The 16,991-nt window shown below is 42.6% G+C and overlaps 1 protein-coding gene across 2 annotated transcripts in view; it reads right to left on the bottom strand.

Annotated features, from left to right (window-relative positions):
* SSBP2 (single stranded DNA binding protein 2) overlaps window positions 1-16,991 on the bottom strand; it is a 316,146-nt gene that overhangs the window by 227,961 nt on the left and 71,194 nt on the right. For both annotated transcript variants that reach the window (XM_077462453.1, XM_077462454.1), the window contains exon 2: window positions 1,863-1,935. In XM_077462453.1, coding sequence (XP_077318579.1) covers window positions 1,863-1,935 — 73 coding nt within the window. The remainder of the gene's footprint in view (window positions 1-1,862; window positions 1,936-16,991) is intronic.

Below are 16,991 nucleotides of genomic sequence, written 5' to 3'. Positions count from 1 at the left end.
AGCCGACATTGTGAGCGCCAACAACTTTACTTACTGTAGTGTGTTTGGACTAGTTCCTAATATGGCCAGTATATTGGCAGCATATTTGGGTGAGAGAATGAAACACCACACTCAGCCACACACAGCCCAAGTGTAGAGAAGCGTAAGAGTGGCTTCAGCCCAACTCCTTCCAGGCCATGCCCCCGACACGTTTTGTCCCGTCCACAGGGCTTTGTCAGAGGGAATATGCCTAAGCCTTGTGGGTGGGGTGAAACACATTGGAGGCCACTCTTACTCTTCTCTACACTTGGGCTGTTTTTCCTTGGAGAGTGGTGTTTCATCCATTTTCCTTTAAGTGTTTACACTAAGCCAGGACAAGCTCTCTTAGCGCTGGAACCCAGAAGCAATGTGGATCACTGGAGTATCACAAGATTACAGCTTGGAGTGGCACTCACAGTTTGTTTGGTTTATTGTCACAGCATATTTCGGAGATATATTTGTGGTATGTTTTAATAGTGCTGATAGTATCTAGATACGTTGCAAAGACTGTATTGATCAGTGACCAAAGTTTGAGAAGCACTGAAGTAAGGGAGACAGCTGACCTATGGTGCACCCCTACACACAATCCACTGAGGTTTATTGGTGGGTAAATACCAATCCACCATGTTTAGGAACCTTGAATGCAGCACTTCCGTCTTGCTTCATAGGTCTAAATAAAGGCAGATGAACAATGGGACCATTTATATTAAGGTACATGCTGGACAGTAGATAGCTGAGGGTGGTCAGATCATGCCTGCATATCCATCGCTCTTATAGTGTCTGTGGGCTGCTTAAAGTAACCCTATGATCAAATTCTGCAAGTCTTTACGTATTTTTAACAAGCTTTAAAACAAGCCCGTGCTGATCTCTGTAGAGGAGGTACTGTGCAGTAATTTATCCTCAGGCTTCACAGCAGGAGCACTGAAGTAATTATCTCTCAGCAGTTGAGCTGTCCTCTCCCAGAGCACCTGCTCTTTGTTTGCCATATGGATCTGAGGATTAATCAGTGAAGGGATGGTTAATTGTTTTTAGCATTTTTGTGGATTTAGTAAAGCAGAGTGACATGCCACGAGTACCTAGGATTTTCCCTTTCTGGACTGAGAAATCTGAACATGTATGTAATGAACATGTATGTAATCTGTAACAGTCTATTAATTGTTCTATGCACCTAAACAACTCAGCACAGCATAGGACATGCTATGGTGTAATCCACCTGACTGTGCCATGTAATGAGTATGTGTAAACCTCAGGAATGGATAGGCAGAAAACCAAATACTTTGTAAAAATGCTCCTTTATATGCATTTCATCTGTATGTTTAGCGGTTTGTCTGGCGTTCAGCTTCAAGCCTCCTGCACATGGATTCCCGAGCTTGTTCAGAGTAAATTCTGCCATATTTCCACTGCTCAGAAAGCCCAGGTGCTGCTTACAGCCACCCATAGCCATGAATGGCTGTGCGTGGCTGAGCTGTGGTATATGCCAGTGCTTGCCTAAACATGAATGTACATATCGGCACATGCAAAAAGAATAGAACATTTTCTATCTATTGCATGCACTTATACGCTATACTGATATCGATTTATACCCCAGTACAGCAATGCACAGACATTTAAGTCTACAGCCAGCTGTACATAGTACCTGGGTATTCCAGGCAGGAGAAATACACTGGAATTTATATTGCATTGGCTCAGGCGCCCATATACAAGGGGCCACAAAGTGTTTAAATAGGAAAACTCAGCCTGTGGCTATGGGTCCCTAGTATATTCCAAATACCCTAATCTCACATTTAGCATCTCTCTTCACCAGAAGACCACACAACCATAGATGATGACAACCAATGACTCACCTCTGACAGAAATGTCTGGGCTGACTTCTGTGCTCCCACGTGTAGAAGGTATTCATATACATACAGCGCTAATCTGCAAGACAGACAAAATCATGTGTTACCCATGTGCTGAAATTATTACATTTCAAAGAAAAAAGAATGCAATTAGTTCTCCACACCAAATGTGTTAAACCCAGCTGACCCCAGGATGGCAGCCAGATTACTTTGTACATGGAAACGGAGCGAATATTACCCACATTACAAGTGTTCTGAATATTTACACAATTCCCTCAGTGGATTAGCGGAACATTTTCATACTGACATAATTTGACCACCAACATTCCAGAATCAAATCCAGAAGCCAAAATGTTGCTTTTCTGGATACAGTTATAAGCTTGGTAGTTGTGTGAGGAAAGATTTTGTCAGGGGGGTTGTTCTAAATAGAATGCAATATATCGTATTATGCAACCAAGTCAGTTGGCATGACAGGAATGATTTGGGAGCATGTTGAAAGCATTTTCTGGTTTTATTTAGCATTACGTTGATGAATTTGCGTAAAAACGTCATACACAGAATCATTTAGACTCCCACGCATTCTATTGGCTGGGTTACCTGTTATTTATGGGACTTTTTCTGAAATTGATGCTCTACAGACCATCATAATTCCAAAGCAATGTGTAGGACACCGAGAATTAGACTGACAGAAAATGAATCGTGTGATTGAGGGGAACTGACAGCGATCCACTATCTGAACATATGCTACCTATCTATAAACAGGTTACATTAAAGTGTATGTAAACCCAAAAATATATTTTTCCCTGACTATTTGCAGTGCATTCTTCTTTTCTTTGAAGTACATTACAGTAAATATTCGGAGCTCCTGACAGTTACCAGTACTTCCTTACTGACAGTGGCAACACTCTGCAAGCCAATCCTCAATCTTTTACGTTGCCATACCATCTGTACATGCTCCAGTGTTCTCCCTAGGGAAGCAGTGACATGGCTTCCGCTTTTCGCCCTGTCCTGCATGGCATTGAGGAGTGTCTTGTGGGCTGGTGTTAGATGCGTAATGGACAGCAGTAAGTCTCAGAACCGAAGAAAGCAGGAGTGTCGTTTGTAAGATGTATGTATCTGTTGATACATATATATACCCTAGTTTAACAGGACAGGTTCCACTCAGAACAGGACTCACCATGGTCGACTAAAGAAGTTGAATGCACATGCTCAGCGTCATATACAAAGGTTGTCTTTGGGAAATAGACCTATGAGTGCTGCCAGCATTGCTGCAGAGGTTGAAGGGGTGGAGGTCAGCCTGTCAGTGCTCAGACCATACATTGCACACTGCATCAAATTTGTCTGCATGGCTGTCATCCTAGAAGAAAGCCTCTTCTAAAGATGATGCACAAGAAAGCCCGACTAAGCAGACAAGCAGACTAAGGACATGGATTACTGGAACCGTGTCCTGTGGTCTGATGGGACCAAGATAAACTTATTTGGTTCAGATGGTGTCAAGCGTTTGTGGCAGCAACCAGGTGAGGAGTACAAAGACAAGTGTGTCTTGCCTACAGTTAAGCATGATGGTGGGAGTGTCATGGTCTAGGGCTGCATGAGTGCTGCTGGTACTGGGGAGCTACAGTTTATTGAGGGAACCATGAATGCCAACATTTACTGTGACATACTAAAGCAGAGCATGATCCCCCTCCCTTCGGAGACTGGGCCGCAGGGCAGTATTTCAACATGAGAACAACCCCAAACACACCTCCAAGACAACCACTGCCTTGCTAAAGAAGCTGAGGGTAAAGGTGATGGACTGGCCAAGCATGTTTCCAGACCTAAACCCTATTGAGCATCTATGGGGCATCCTCAAACAGAAGGAGGAGGAGCGCAAGGTCTCTAACATCCACCAGTGGAAGAGGACTCCAGTGGCAACCTGTGATGCTCTGGTGAACTCCATGTCCAAGAGGGTTAAGGCAGTGCTGGAAAATAATGGTGGCCACACAAAATATTGACACTTTAGGCCCAATTTGGACATTTTCACTTAGGGGTGTACGCACCTTTGTTGCCAGTGGTTTAGAGTTATTTTAAGGGACAGAAAAATGACACCATTATGTAAGCTGTACACTCTCTACTTTACATTGTAGCAAAGTGTCATTTCAGTGTTGTCAAATGAAAAGATAGAATAAAATATTTACAAAATTGTGAGGGGTGTACTCACTTTTGTGAGATCCTGTATATATATTAATTACACATACACACACACACACAGTATCTCACAAAAGTGAGTACACTTTTTGCGGTCACATAGGCACAATTTTTTTTTAAATACATTTGCGGTCACATAGGCACAATTTTTTTTTAAATACATTTGTGTGTGTGTGTGTGTGTGTGTGTATGTATATTATATATATATATATATATATATATATATATATATATATATATATATATATATATATATATATATAAATTTATATTATATATCTGACTGTAAAAGCACAGCATTCTGTGAGGCCCCAGGGAGAACGCTGCAGTGATGTCTAGTACGCGTCACTTACATACCAGACGGTGCAGGGTGGAGGGAACAGGAGAATGATCACGTAAGCTCAGTATAGAAGATAAAAAGAAGATTTGCAATTAATGAAATGCTGCAATATATGGACCAGTCTGTTAATGTATTTAGTCACTTCACATATGGCTAAACTGGTGCAAATGGGTTTACATGCACTTTAACTTCTTCCTACTTGACGGGTGAAGACAATTATTTTCAATGGAAGGTACCCATGGAAGGAACTTTTGACCCCTCAAAATAACTTTTTTCCTTGCAATGTTACATCTTTTTAAATTGGTTAAAAACAGTGGTGAAAATCTGTGAAAAACTGGAAAAGCAAGATACCAGAATTTCCGACAGCTTTATAAATTGCCAACGCTATGAAAACGGGTATGTTTTAGAAATATTGCCCAGTATGGTTTAAAGCCAACATAGTGAGGTTCATGGCACCAGATCTTACTTTTCCATCACCTTGCATGGATCACTTTAGAATTCTATGCAACTCATGAACAAATCCCAGTGTGGGCAGAAACTTAACAAATCTGAGAACCATGCGCATTATCCCCCTTGACTGTCATGATAAAAGAGAGGCACAGTAATAACACATTGCATATTCTCCCCACATTACAATCACATATATATATTTACATATTGAATAATAGATTAGAAAGTAATATTTCTATACCAGAAACCTTTCAAGTTTGTAGCCCATTATTCCACTGTATATGATGTTGTTGTAGTGTATTATTAGTATTCAATGTCGAATAAATCACATTTTTATAAAGTGCGGCCTGTTGCAATCCCTATGACATAACCATTTGGCAGAATGCACCTTGAGGAACAGGCAAGTCATGTAAATACCCACACCAATAATTCTGTCCATAAGCCACAGAGTTCGTTCAGTCACAGCATAAAGTGAACCTATCAACGATGTCCTGCCTAAGAGTAGATAGCACAAGGTGCTGAAAAGCCCCTCTGATCCTATTATGATTTGTTAAAAAAAGAATGAACTTTTATAACATGGGAATAAAGCCCATAAAGTGCGGTTATAACCCAATGCGGAAAAAAAAAAAAATTATAGAAAAAAGTATATCTGAAGCCAATTTTTTTTTCTATACTTTGGACAGAATATAGAATGGCAAAACCCCCTGCAGTTTTGTTTGCTGTGTCTTCACTTCCCGTACCACTGACACAACAGGAGGCCCCCTCTTGGACAGCGGTCACTGGAACAGAAATCCCTAGAGATTTACCCTCTATACCTGTTAACAAAGCAGAAGTTTGGATTGTCCCTCTTGACAGCAGTAAAAGGCAACAGTTCAAACTTTCCACAACATTCAAAAGAAAAAAAAATTTTTTTTTCCTTCTTTAGATACACTTTTATCTATGGAAAGCATATATTAAAAATGAAGTTTGGGATTTAAAAAAAAAAAAAAAAGACTTATATGCTCACCTAGGTGGATGCAGCATCGATCTGATTCTGCATCTGTCCCCCAGCCACCTCCAAGACTGCTGATCACTCAATTCTTTGTCTTCATAGAGCAGAGAGCTGGTGACCAATCAGTCAATGGCTTTCTGCTCTGCCCCCTCCAGCGCTCACTGAAGCACAGGGCTGTACAGGGGGTTGGAACGGCTCGTTTGGGCTCTCAGCGGCACACTAAAAGGCTGAGCTGGCTGACAGTCAGGCATCTGGGTGGATCCTCACGTTAAAGTCAGGATCGGCTGAGTGATGTTAGTAGACAGCACACTTTAGCCCGTGGTCAGCAAAACATGTCACATGAATGCAGTGCACCCCTGTGACCCACAGAAGTAGGGCCAAATATGCTTTGGCCCTACTTCAATTAACAAGTTTTTTAATGATTGTTAATGTTTTTTTTAATGTCTGGGGGGGATACAATTTATGTAGCTGTGACACTGAATCTTGTCTTGAGTTTCTAGATGAAGGTTACTTTAAGACAAACTCAATGTAAACAGTTGGTTGAATTGAGTTGAATTTGAATGGGGTCACATTAGGTCTGCTTAGGTCCACACCTATTTAAAGGAGAGCTCCAGCATAAAGGAAACGCATAGCCCCAATGTCACTCCCTCTCTTTTATCAATTATTCATATACCGCACATTAAAAGAGAAGTAAAAGGATTTTATTTTTTTTCCCCCAATCATACTTACCTAGGTGGATGCAGCATCAGTGCCCCGCCACCTCTACACTCAAAACCAAGCAATCGAATACCACTGATCGCTCGGTTTTCAGAGCTCCGTGAGCAGAGAGCTGTAGACGGTCAGTCACAGCTCTCTGCTCTTCTCCCTCCTCGCATATTGGAGTGGGGAGCGGCCATCTTAGGCTGAGACGGGTGTTAGTGCAGGCACCTGGTGAACTCAGACTCCCATTCTCGGGTTGAGGTGGTGCCTGGACTGACATTTGTGACATCAAAACGAACTGCACTCCTGTGATCCATAGGAGAAGTCCAGCCCAACGAGCTTTAGCTGGACTTCTCCTTTAAGTAAAAATACCTAAAATAGGGTAAAAAACTAGGGGTGCACCGAATGGGTTTTTTGGTGCCAAAACCGATACTGAAAATTAAAAATACACTAGGCCGAAAACCAAAACCGATACTGAAAATGATTGATACCGAAACTTATTTTAAAAAAAATATTTTTATACAGGAGATGGTCAGAGACTGGGGACATGGTACAGGAGATGGTCAGAGACTGGGGACATGGTACAGGAGATGGTCAGAGACTGGGGACATGGTACAGAGGTTGGTCAGAGACTGCAGACATGGCACAGGAGATGGTCAGAGACTGCAGAGATGGTACAGGAGATGGTCAGAGACTGCAGAGATGGTACAGGAGATGGTCAGAGACTGCGGACATGGTACAGGAGATGGTCAGAGACTGCGGACATGGTACAGGAGATGGTCAGAGACTGCGGACATGGTACAGGAGATGGTCAGAGACTGCAGACATGGTACAGGAGATGGTCAGAGACTGCAGACATGGTACAGGAGATGGTCAGAGACTGCAGACATGGTACAGGAGATGGTCAGAGACTGCAGACATGGTACAGAGGATGGTCAGAGACTGCAGACATGGTACAGAGGATGGTCAGAGACTGCAGACATGGTACAGAGGATGGTCAGAGACTGCAGACATGGTCAGAGACTGCAGACATGGTCAGAGACTGCAGACATGGTCAGAGACTGCAGACATGGTATAGGAGATGTTCAGAGACTGGGGACATGGTACAAGAGATAGTCAGAGACTGCAGACATGGTACAGGAGATGGTTAGAGACTAGGGACAGTCAGACTGCAGACATGATATAAGAGATCAATTCAGCCTCACCAGTCAGATGCAGCCTGCCTGTGTCCCCAGCGCAGCCAGCCTGTGTCCCCATGCAGCAGCAGCCAGCCTGACAGCCTGTGTCCCCATGCAGCAGCCAGCCTGACAGCCTGTGTCCCCATGCAGCAGCCAGCCGGCGTCCCCAGTGCAGCCGCCAGCCGGCGTCCCCAGTGCAGCCAGCCTCCCCATTGCACCCAGCCTGTGCAGGGGAAGAGAGAGGAGAGCCACCACAGCCGCCTGGTTGATTAGAGCGCCGGGAACGTAACAGCTTGCATTTGAATAGCTGTGTATTCCCCGCTGCATGCCGTCACATACAGACCCTCCCCTTTGTCTGTGCACTTTGATAGACAGGTCACCCGTCCAATCCTGGGACAGGTGATCTGTCTATCAAAGTTCACCGGACCAGGGGGAGTAGCTGTATATGATGGTGCGCGGTGGGGAATACACAGCTATTGAAATGAAAGAGGTTATGTTCCCGGCGCTCTAATCAACCAGGCGGCAGCGGCTCTCCTCTCCATTCTGCGCTATAGGACACCCCCATGATAGGCAGCACCAGGCGCGGGGGCCCCACCCCCGCCCAATTCTCGGCTCCATTATCGGCCATTTTTCTCTTTTGGCAAATTGCCAAAAAGCCAATTTTCGGCCGATATGTTTTGGCGGCCGAAATTTTGGTGCATCCCCAGTAAAAACTTATGATCACGTGACCAATCTTTCTATTTCCCCCTCTTAAGGCCTATACACACGGTGAGAATATTGGACGAATGATCATTCGTTTGCTTTTTTTGTATGCTAGCCTCATATAGAAAATTAAGTGGTTAATCAACTTAAGAAAATTTTCGGACGACAGAATACAGCTTCAGAAGTGATGTAACGTGTTCTTTCATTTCAGGGTGTCTTTTTGTGGATAAAAACTGGACTGATTAAAACAAAAATTGTACGATCTGGTATCCTATCAGAAAACTTTTCGCGTTTGTCCGCTCGGATAAGTTTTGATGAACTGTTGTGATTAGCTTTTGAAAGCAGTGTACCAATGATCAGATTATCGTTCACTTAGAAAATGGTATTTTCCGATTGTGTGTACTAGGCTTAACGTAGCTGCAGTTTGATGTGGCTTTAGAAAATCCCATCATTACCAACATATTACTCCCCCTGTCTTAAATTCCTTACCCCAGAGAGACCATTCAGGAAGAACACAATTGCCCCACTAAGAGGGCTTTGAAATTTTGGCTATTCAGCAGCTACTTATAGCACTGTACTAAGAATAATATTTTATTGGCTGAAGCCAATGACACAGATCTGGCTTTGGGTACTTTTACCACACCGACTGCATGGCATACATATTTTGTATCAGACATTTTAATCTACAAAATTTACCATATTGTGATGTGCAAATGGTCATCATCCAAACCAATATTCCTGGTCTTGCGTATGATACAAATAAAAGGATGGACATAAAATTGTTGGCTATGGCATCAGATCGAACATCAGGATGACAGTTCTGTATCAACGTCCTTCAAACACCTTCCATTCATACACACAAATATCTCTTACAACATGCTTGTTAAACCGCAACTAATCGGAGGACCTGAAACCACCCTACATAGAGCAGCATTAAAAATGTATGGGGAAAGACTGCTGATACAGCAGCAATAAGCAGAGCCAGAGGGAATGGGAAATAAAAACACATAAAATATAGCAGCATTAGCAATATGCGTCCCCACAAGGATGCTTGACTAATCTGTGCAGAATGCCAAAAACATTTATCGTAGCTAGTTGTACAACCTCACTAGCTTTTATTTCTGAATTTTCTGTTTAAATTACACTATGTAGTTCTACAATTTCACTTGTACCAAGTTTATAGACCAGGGGTGAATAAGAACCACAGAACTGGAAACCTGTCTAATGCAAGAGCAACATTACCTGAGGATTTCCAACTATTTTACCTGCATGACGAAAAGGCAAAGTAAATAGTCTTTATTGACAATCACTTTTCATTAAATCCCTATCACTCTGTACAAAGGTATTGCACAGAGCGGCCCCAAACCTCCTCTTCTGGGGTCCAACACTGGCTTTCTTGGCTTATCCCTCTTCTATGTCTGCCCCCCCCCCCCCCATAGAAAGCCACTTGCTCTGGGGGCAGACGTGCAGGCTCGCTTCCAACCTGGGCTATGTGTGTCCGTAGACACAGCAAGTGCCAAGTCATTTTTTATCTTCATGCAGGGAATGCATTAAAGTGGTTGTAAACTCACCACTTTTACTTTAGCTCATTACAAATCTACATAGTACTGGCAGCTGATCGCTGCCTGTAAACTTTTACTTACCGTATATACTCGAGTATAGGCCAACCCGAATATAAGCCGAGGCCCCCAATTTACCACAAAAAAACTGGGAAACTTATTGACTCGTGTATAAGCCGAGGGTGAGACATGCCTGTCCATCCCTGTGTCCATCCCTGTGTGTCCGTCCATCCCTGTGTGTCCGTCCATCCCTGTGTGTCCGTCCATCCCTGTGTGCCCGTCCATCCCTGTGTGCCCGTCCATCCCTGTGTGCCCGTCCATCCCTGTGTGCCCGTCCATCCCTGTGTGTCCAGCCTACCTGCGTCCCGAGCCTGCGTCCCGAGCCTGTGTGCTTCTGCCATGCCGGGATCGCCGCTCTTCTCGTCTGACAGACGGCGTCGGCGCCTCGGCGGCCATTCCACTGTTCAAAAGCCGCGCCTCCGTCTGTGATAGGCGGAACACTCAATTTCCCAGCAGTCTGTGTTCCACCTATGACGGACATCCTCTCATCCTCGTCCGTAGTATGAGGATGAGAGGATGTCCGTGATAGGCGGACCACTGACTGCTGGGAAATTGAGTGTTCCGCCTATCACAGACAGGGAGGCGCGGCTTTTGAATAGTAGAATGGCCGCCGTCTGTCTGCTCGACACGCTGATCGGGCAGGCAGACGGCGATGACTCGAGTATAAGCCGAGGGGGGCACTTTCAGCCTCAAAAAAGAGGCTGAAAATCTCGGCTTATACTCGAGTATATACGGTACTCTGTTTCTTCACAATCTGTCCTGCAAACTGTAGTGACGTCACCGGCGCATGCGTAGTACGTAGCTTCTTTAACGGCATGCTACATGTGCCGTTTCACTATCTTCAGCATGCAAGGTTATTTTCTTCCATTGAGAACGTCACAGAGGAAGCCTCGCAATACTGTGCCCTCCTCCACTCCTTCCTGTTTCTCCTGTTATGAACGGCTTAGCTTGGTTGCCATAGTAATGGCAATCGAGATAGAGGCTTGGTTTAAACGCGATTGCGCATGCGCGAGATTTAGACAGGGAAGGACAGGAAGTGTGAAAATTACGTCCCCACTAGAGCCAACAATCACTACTAAAGATGGCGTGGACGATAACCAGAAGAAAAATTTTAGAACAGATAAAAAAGGTATTTCCAATAATCGTTTTAGTCCCCGTTTCATGTGTAAGGTTTATCAATACATTGTTGGATGTTAATATTTAAAAAAAAAAAAAAAAAAACTAGGGTTTACTTCCTCTTTAAGGTGGAAAATGTTTTAGCTTTAGAACCACTTTAAAGTGTATCCAAACTCAATGCCAAAAACAAAAATGTGATATACTGCAGCTTTTGATAGATGAAGTGGCTGCATTAGCTTTCTTCTTTGGGCATTTTGCCCTTTATCTTAACCTGGTAATCCTGCAAATAACACACTTCTTGTCCCTTGGTGTTTACATTCACTCTTCTACTGCATCTAAGGGAGTTGTCACACAGGTTGGATTTTAAACATGTCTGTCTTTGATTATCTCCATTACATAGTGGATTGATGGAACTAGTAGATTACGCAAGTTAAAAAAGTACGTTTGTCATGGTGACAAGGATGCTGCATTTCTGGTCAGAACAGGCATTTTGCATACTTGCAAAAAATGTTCTTAGCTGGAAAAAATGATAACTAATGCAGACACCATATCAGCACATCGTTTTTAGGTTTAGGTTCAAAATGCTAACAACTTACAAAGCCATCCACACCTCTGCCCCCAGCTACATCACTAACCTAGTCTCAAAATACTAGCCAACCTGTTTTCTCCTTTCCTCTCAGTACTTCCTGCTCTCTAACTCCTTTGTCACTTCCTCCCATGCTTGCCTTCAAGACTTTTCAAGAGCCTCTTCCATCATATGGAACTCCATACCCCAATCTCTCCAATCTCCTATTCTGTCCACTTTTAGGTGATCCCTGAAAAAGTTTTTCAAAAAATGTCTCCCACTTAATAACTGTACTTTTATTTTCTCCCTCTAATGCCATGTACACACGATCGGAATTCCGGCCAGAAAAAGACCGATGAGAGCTTTTCAGCGGAAAATGCGACCGTGTGTATGCTCCATTGGAATTTAGCTTTTCGAATTTCCGCCAGCCAAAAATTGATAGCATGTTCTCAATTTTCCAGACGGAAAAACTTTCTATCGGAAATTCGGATCGTGTGTATGCAATTCCGACACGCCAAAAAATCACGCATTCTCAGATTCAACTACGAGACAGAAGCTATTGGCTACTGGCTATTGAACTTCCTTTTTCTAGTCCCGTCGTACATGTTGTACGTCACCGCGTTATAAACGATCGGAATTTGGTGTGACCGTGTGTAGGCAAGACAGCTTGAGCTGAATTTCGTCGGGAAAACCATCAGAGCTTTTTCCGACGAGAATTCTGAACGTGTGTACGCGGCATTAGATTGTAAGCTCTTACGAGCAGGCTCCTGTAATAAATTGTATTTTAACTGTACTGTCTGCCCTTATGTTGTAAAATGCTGCGGAAACTGTTGGCGCTATATAAATCCTGTATAATAATAATAAAAATAATAATAACAACAATATAATAATAGATACACCCGTATCTGGATGTGGGCAATCAGTGGTTGGGGCTACTATAGGAACACTAAAACTTGTGTTTTTGTTCTTACTAATTTGCAGGTATACCGTACTTAAGTAAATCAGAAAAAAGGGCCCTTTTTGTCCATTGGATTTTTAACAATTGGAAGGTTTTTTTTTTAAGCAGTTGCCCACAGACCATCAAAACATCCTAATAGGATCAATTTCCACAGCATTGAAAACAAAGGAAAGCAATTATTCAGTCTAACAGATAAAATCCATTTGATTTGATATCACAACAACAATTTAAAATATCAGAATTTCATCTGCTATACTAGAAAATATTCAAAAATGAAAAGCACCCAGCCCATGGAGCCAAAGATAAAGAGAATATATTACCTCTGATTACAAGATTGCACTTGATTACAACCTACAGGTGCAAGATATGCAAATACACTTTCACACTTCATTCTACATGCAAATAAAAAACACGCAGACATGTCAGACTTCTGGTTAAGCAATTTCAAGGTTGGCGTAAATAAGAGGAAATCCCTATATTTGTAGCACAAGCACTATCAAACACATTATTTATCTCTATTTATATGCATTTATTTCCCCAGCTGCTCTAATACCACAATATGAAAACAACTCTAACTAGATATATTTCATTAGAGTAATACAATGTAAACACTTGGAACAGAGAGTGCAAACATGAAAAAAACACTTTACCCATCTACTCCAACGATCGGGAGGCTTTTTTATTTATTAACGCATTTTGGATTTGATTTTTAAGGCCAAAAAATAAAGTCAGACTTGCTCCAAGCAATTACAGTGGTCTTAAAATAAGATATTATGACTACTTTACGCAGAATAAAAAGAATGGCATTGTTAAAGTTGACATTTATATGTTGGTTAAAGTAAAGATTTGTCCACTATATGAATATTTTCATACTGCCAGAGATACCCTTGAAGTCATTTTCAGGTAATTCAGACTTGCGCTTAGAATATGTTTAGGCTTTTTTTGTGTATATTTCAGCTTATTTGTTTGTTTCCTTTTTTAAGAAGAAAGTGTCATATTGGAGATTCTTTGGGGTCGGGGTCTTTTGGACCCCATAGACTTTTATCATGGTAGTGTCTGAAAAACACAGACAACGTGCTTCTGTGTGTTTTTTCATGCACTCCCATTGAAGTCAAAGGGTCAGAAAAAGGCCCCATTCTGCTTCAGTAGCTTATGTACCTTTTAGAGCTTTAGACATTGAGCTACAGGTGCCCCAATGTGAACAGACAATTTAAAAGCCTGGGATTTGGCATTGCTGAGCATTTTGGAGCCTTGAGCTTCAATCTACATACACTCAGGTGTGAATGGGGACCTAAGGAACTCCTGCGCATATCTATTACATCTACAGTTCATGAGACATTAGTGTAAACGGTAAGTTGTAGATCTATGGATAAATAACAAATATGGTGTATTTAGCATATTTACCACCCATAGATTGTTTTATTATTATTATTGTTATTATTATTACTAAAAATATTTCCATAGAAAGAAATAACATTAGCAACCACAAAAGAAATGCAGTAAATCCCTTTCATTGGTGGTTGGCGAAAAAGTGACCCCTTACATTCATAGTCATATACTGGTGGTTAGTGAAGAGCCTTAGTACACTGGCGTTAAGGGGGAAGACTGTCTTTACATTGGTGATTAGTAACCCCCTTACAAATAGCTGAAAATATCATTGCTAGATTATCTGCACCCCCCAACCCCAAACCACCTTGTCTCCATGTTGATGAGGACAAAGGCCTCTTCCTGACAATCTTGGCCGTTGGTTATCGGGGTCTGCGGGCGGAGGGGCTCATCAGAATCTGGAAGCCCCCTTTAACAAAGGAGCCCCAAGATCCTGGCCCCCACCCTATGTGAATGAGTATGGGGTACATCATACCCCTACCCATTCACCCCAAAAAAAAAGTATCAAAAAAAAACAGTACACAGGTTTTTGACAAAGTAATTTATTAAAGCAGATCTGGCGTTTCTTCTCCTTCCAGCAATGTCTTCATCCTCCGATTCTTCTCTGTCTGCTGATGACTTCTTTCACTACCAGTTCTCCTCTCTCCGCTGTCTTCTCCCTCTGTTATTCCGCCTATGTTCTCTTGACACTCTCTCCCGGTGCAATGCTACGGCTGCCATTTGCCAATACTTATATAGCCAAGAGGCGGACCACCTGATGCCGGCATTCGGGGGCTCCGCCCCATCATGCCCTGGGCAGTGACATCACAAAAGCATTGCACCGGGAGAGAGCATCAGAAGAACATCGTAGCAAGAAGAGAGGGAGAAGACAGTGGAGAGAGGAGACCTAGCAGAGGGAGAAGACAGTGGAGAGAGGAGAACCAGCAATGGAAGAAGACATCAGCGGACAGAGAAGAACTAGGAGGATGAAGACATCACTGGAGGGAGAAGAAATTGGGAGAAGAGACACCAGAGCTGCTTTAATAAAATTACTGTAAAAAAACACGTGCACTGTTTTTATTTTTGATAGCCCCCCCCCCCCACAAACCCCAACAACCAATGGCCAGGGTTGTTGGGAAGGGGTGCAGTCAATGTTTAGGGCACGTGGCTTGATATGGTCCGGGGGGGGGGGGGGGTCGCCCATTCCCCCCCTTTCCTGACCTGCTGGGCTGCTTGCTCGGATAAGGGTCTGGTATGGTGATAGTCCCCCCATGTCGTTTTATTGGCATGTGGGTTCCCCTTAAAATCTAAAATAAGATTTTTTTCATTTTGGAGTGGGGTTCTTCTTCAAGATCCTCAGCACACAAGTCACACGCTCGGATCATCATGATGCGACTTATATTCAAATCAATGGGCTCTCATAGGGAACCACTGATTTTGAACAGAGGCAGAGAAACACTGCTAAAAGCTAGTGCAGCTAAACATGCATTAACGCCAATACAAAAAGCTACTAAAAGCACGTTTTTACAGCTGCTTTTTTCTGGCATTGGTAGTGGTTTTGCAGCTCGTTTTTTCTAATGCCCTGTGTGCATGAGCCCTTAACTGCCTGTCTCAGAGACCTACTGCTAAAATGTGCTTGATATCTTTGAGAAAATTGCAGAGAAAGAAAAAACGTGTAATACATAGAACTACATTAATTATGAATATAACAAATATGTAATGAAAGTGAAAAGGAGTTAAATGGTGAGTTCCCAAGCTATGGCTCTTTTTGACGACATACGGTGACCAGGATTTTAATGTTACTTTACCCTCGCCGGCCTTATAATGATTCCCAGAATTTAACATCATGTAAATCTGCCGCTAAACATTTCCACCTCTAAGAGCAATTTGTATCTGCTGTGCACCACTGTGTGATAGCCTGGTAATGTATAGATGGTACTTTGTGTCACAGGGGTAATCGCTTCAAGACTTGCTACCCTCTAGTTAAATAGAACTTGTGCTTAAAGGACAATGAGGAAATAAAATATTTAGGTCCACCGGCTCACAATAAACTAAAGTGGTGTTCCAGCCATAATTTTTTTTAATTTTTTTTTTCTTTGTAAGAACCGGGATGCTCTTATTACTACGTTTTCATATGCAAAGTCACAGTAGCATTATAGTATTTTTATATAAAACAAACCTTAATGATCATTTGGCTGCACGCTCCCATTTTAATTGTGGGCATGCGAAGCCCACTAGTGTAGTCTTCCGGGATAAGGTGCTGCTGGTTACCCAGCATGCACCTCCCAATCTCGCGCATTGGGCATAAAACCTGAGGTTGTGCGCACAATTGTATCTCTCGTTGCCATTACAATGGCGGAGGAAGGTCCCACCCTGCTGTTGAGTCTTGGGAATGATGACACACATCTCCCAGGAGCCAGGGCACCGCAGGATATGACATACCTCGCAGCGCTACCCTGTACAGGAAGAAAAAAAAAAAAAATACACCCGAAAAGAAGGTAAAGAAAACTCAAAAAAAAAAATTAAAAATAAAAAGCCAATGTTGTTCTAGCTTGCTGGATTGAAGAGGATAATGGAAAGTAGAAAATGTGGATGGAACCCTGCTTTAATGCTGTGGACCTAGTACCTAAAATAGACCAAAAATAATACCTACGAATACAGTTCCTACAACAAAGAGTGCTAATAAGGTCCAGGCAGTGTGACTTTGTGCAAACATTCTTTAATAATGATTATAGTATTCAACAATCAAAACTCAGGATCAAAAAAGAGCCCCCCAGATTTTTTCCGCACGTTTTCTAGCAACTCACAACATTAAGAGGATTGCCAACATTGCTATTAATATTTAAAACCAACACCTTTATAGACATGCCCCTTCTTGACCATAGCATTCACTCAATGGGAACCCCCTGGTAGAGTATCACAGTTAAAACCCAGAGGTTCCGTTGGGAGAAATTCCAATAATGAG

Source organism: Lithobates pipiens, unplaced genomic scaffold, assembly GCF_037356315.1.
Source record: "Lithobates pipiens isolate NorthernLeopardFrog02 unplaced genomic scaffold, aLitPip1_a1.2 Scaffold_3, whole genome shotgun sequence".
Classification (NCBI taxonomy): domain Eukaryota; kingdom Metazoa; phylum Chordata; class Amphibia; order Anura; family Ranidae; genus Lithobates; species Lithobates pipiens.
Note: the sequence above shows the minus strand (reverse complement) of the source record. Positions and strands in the feature narration are given on the sequence as shown.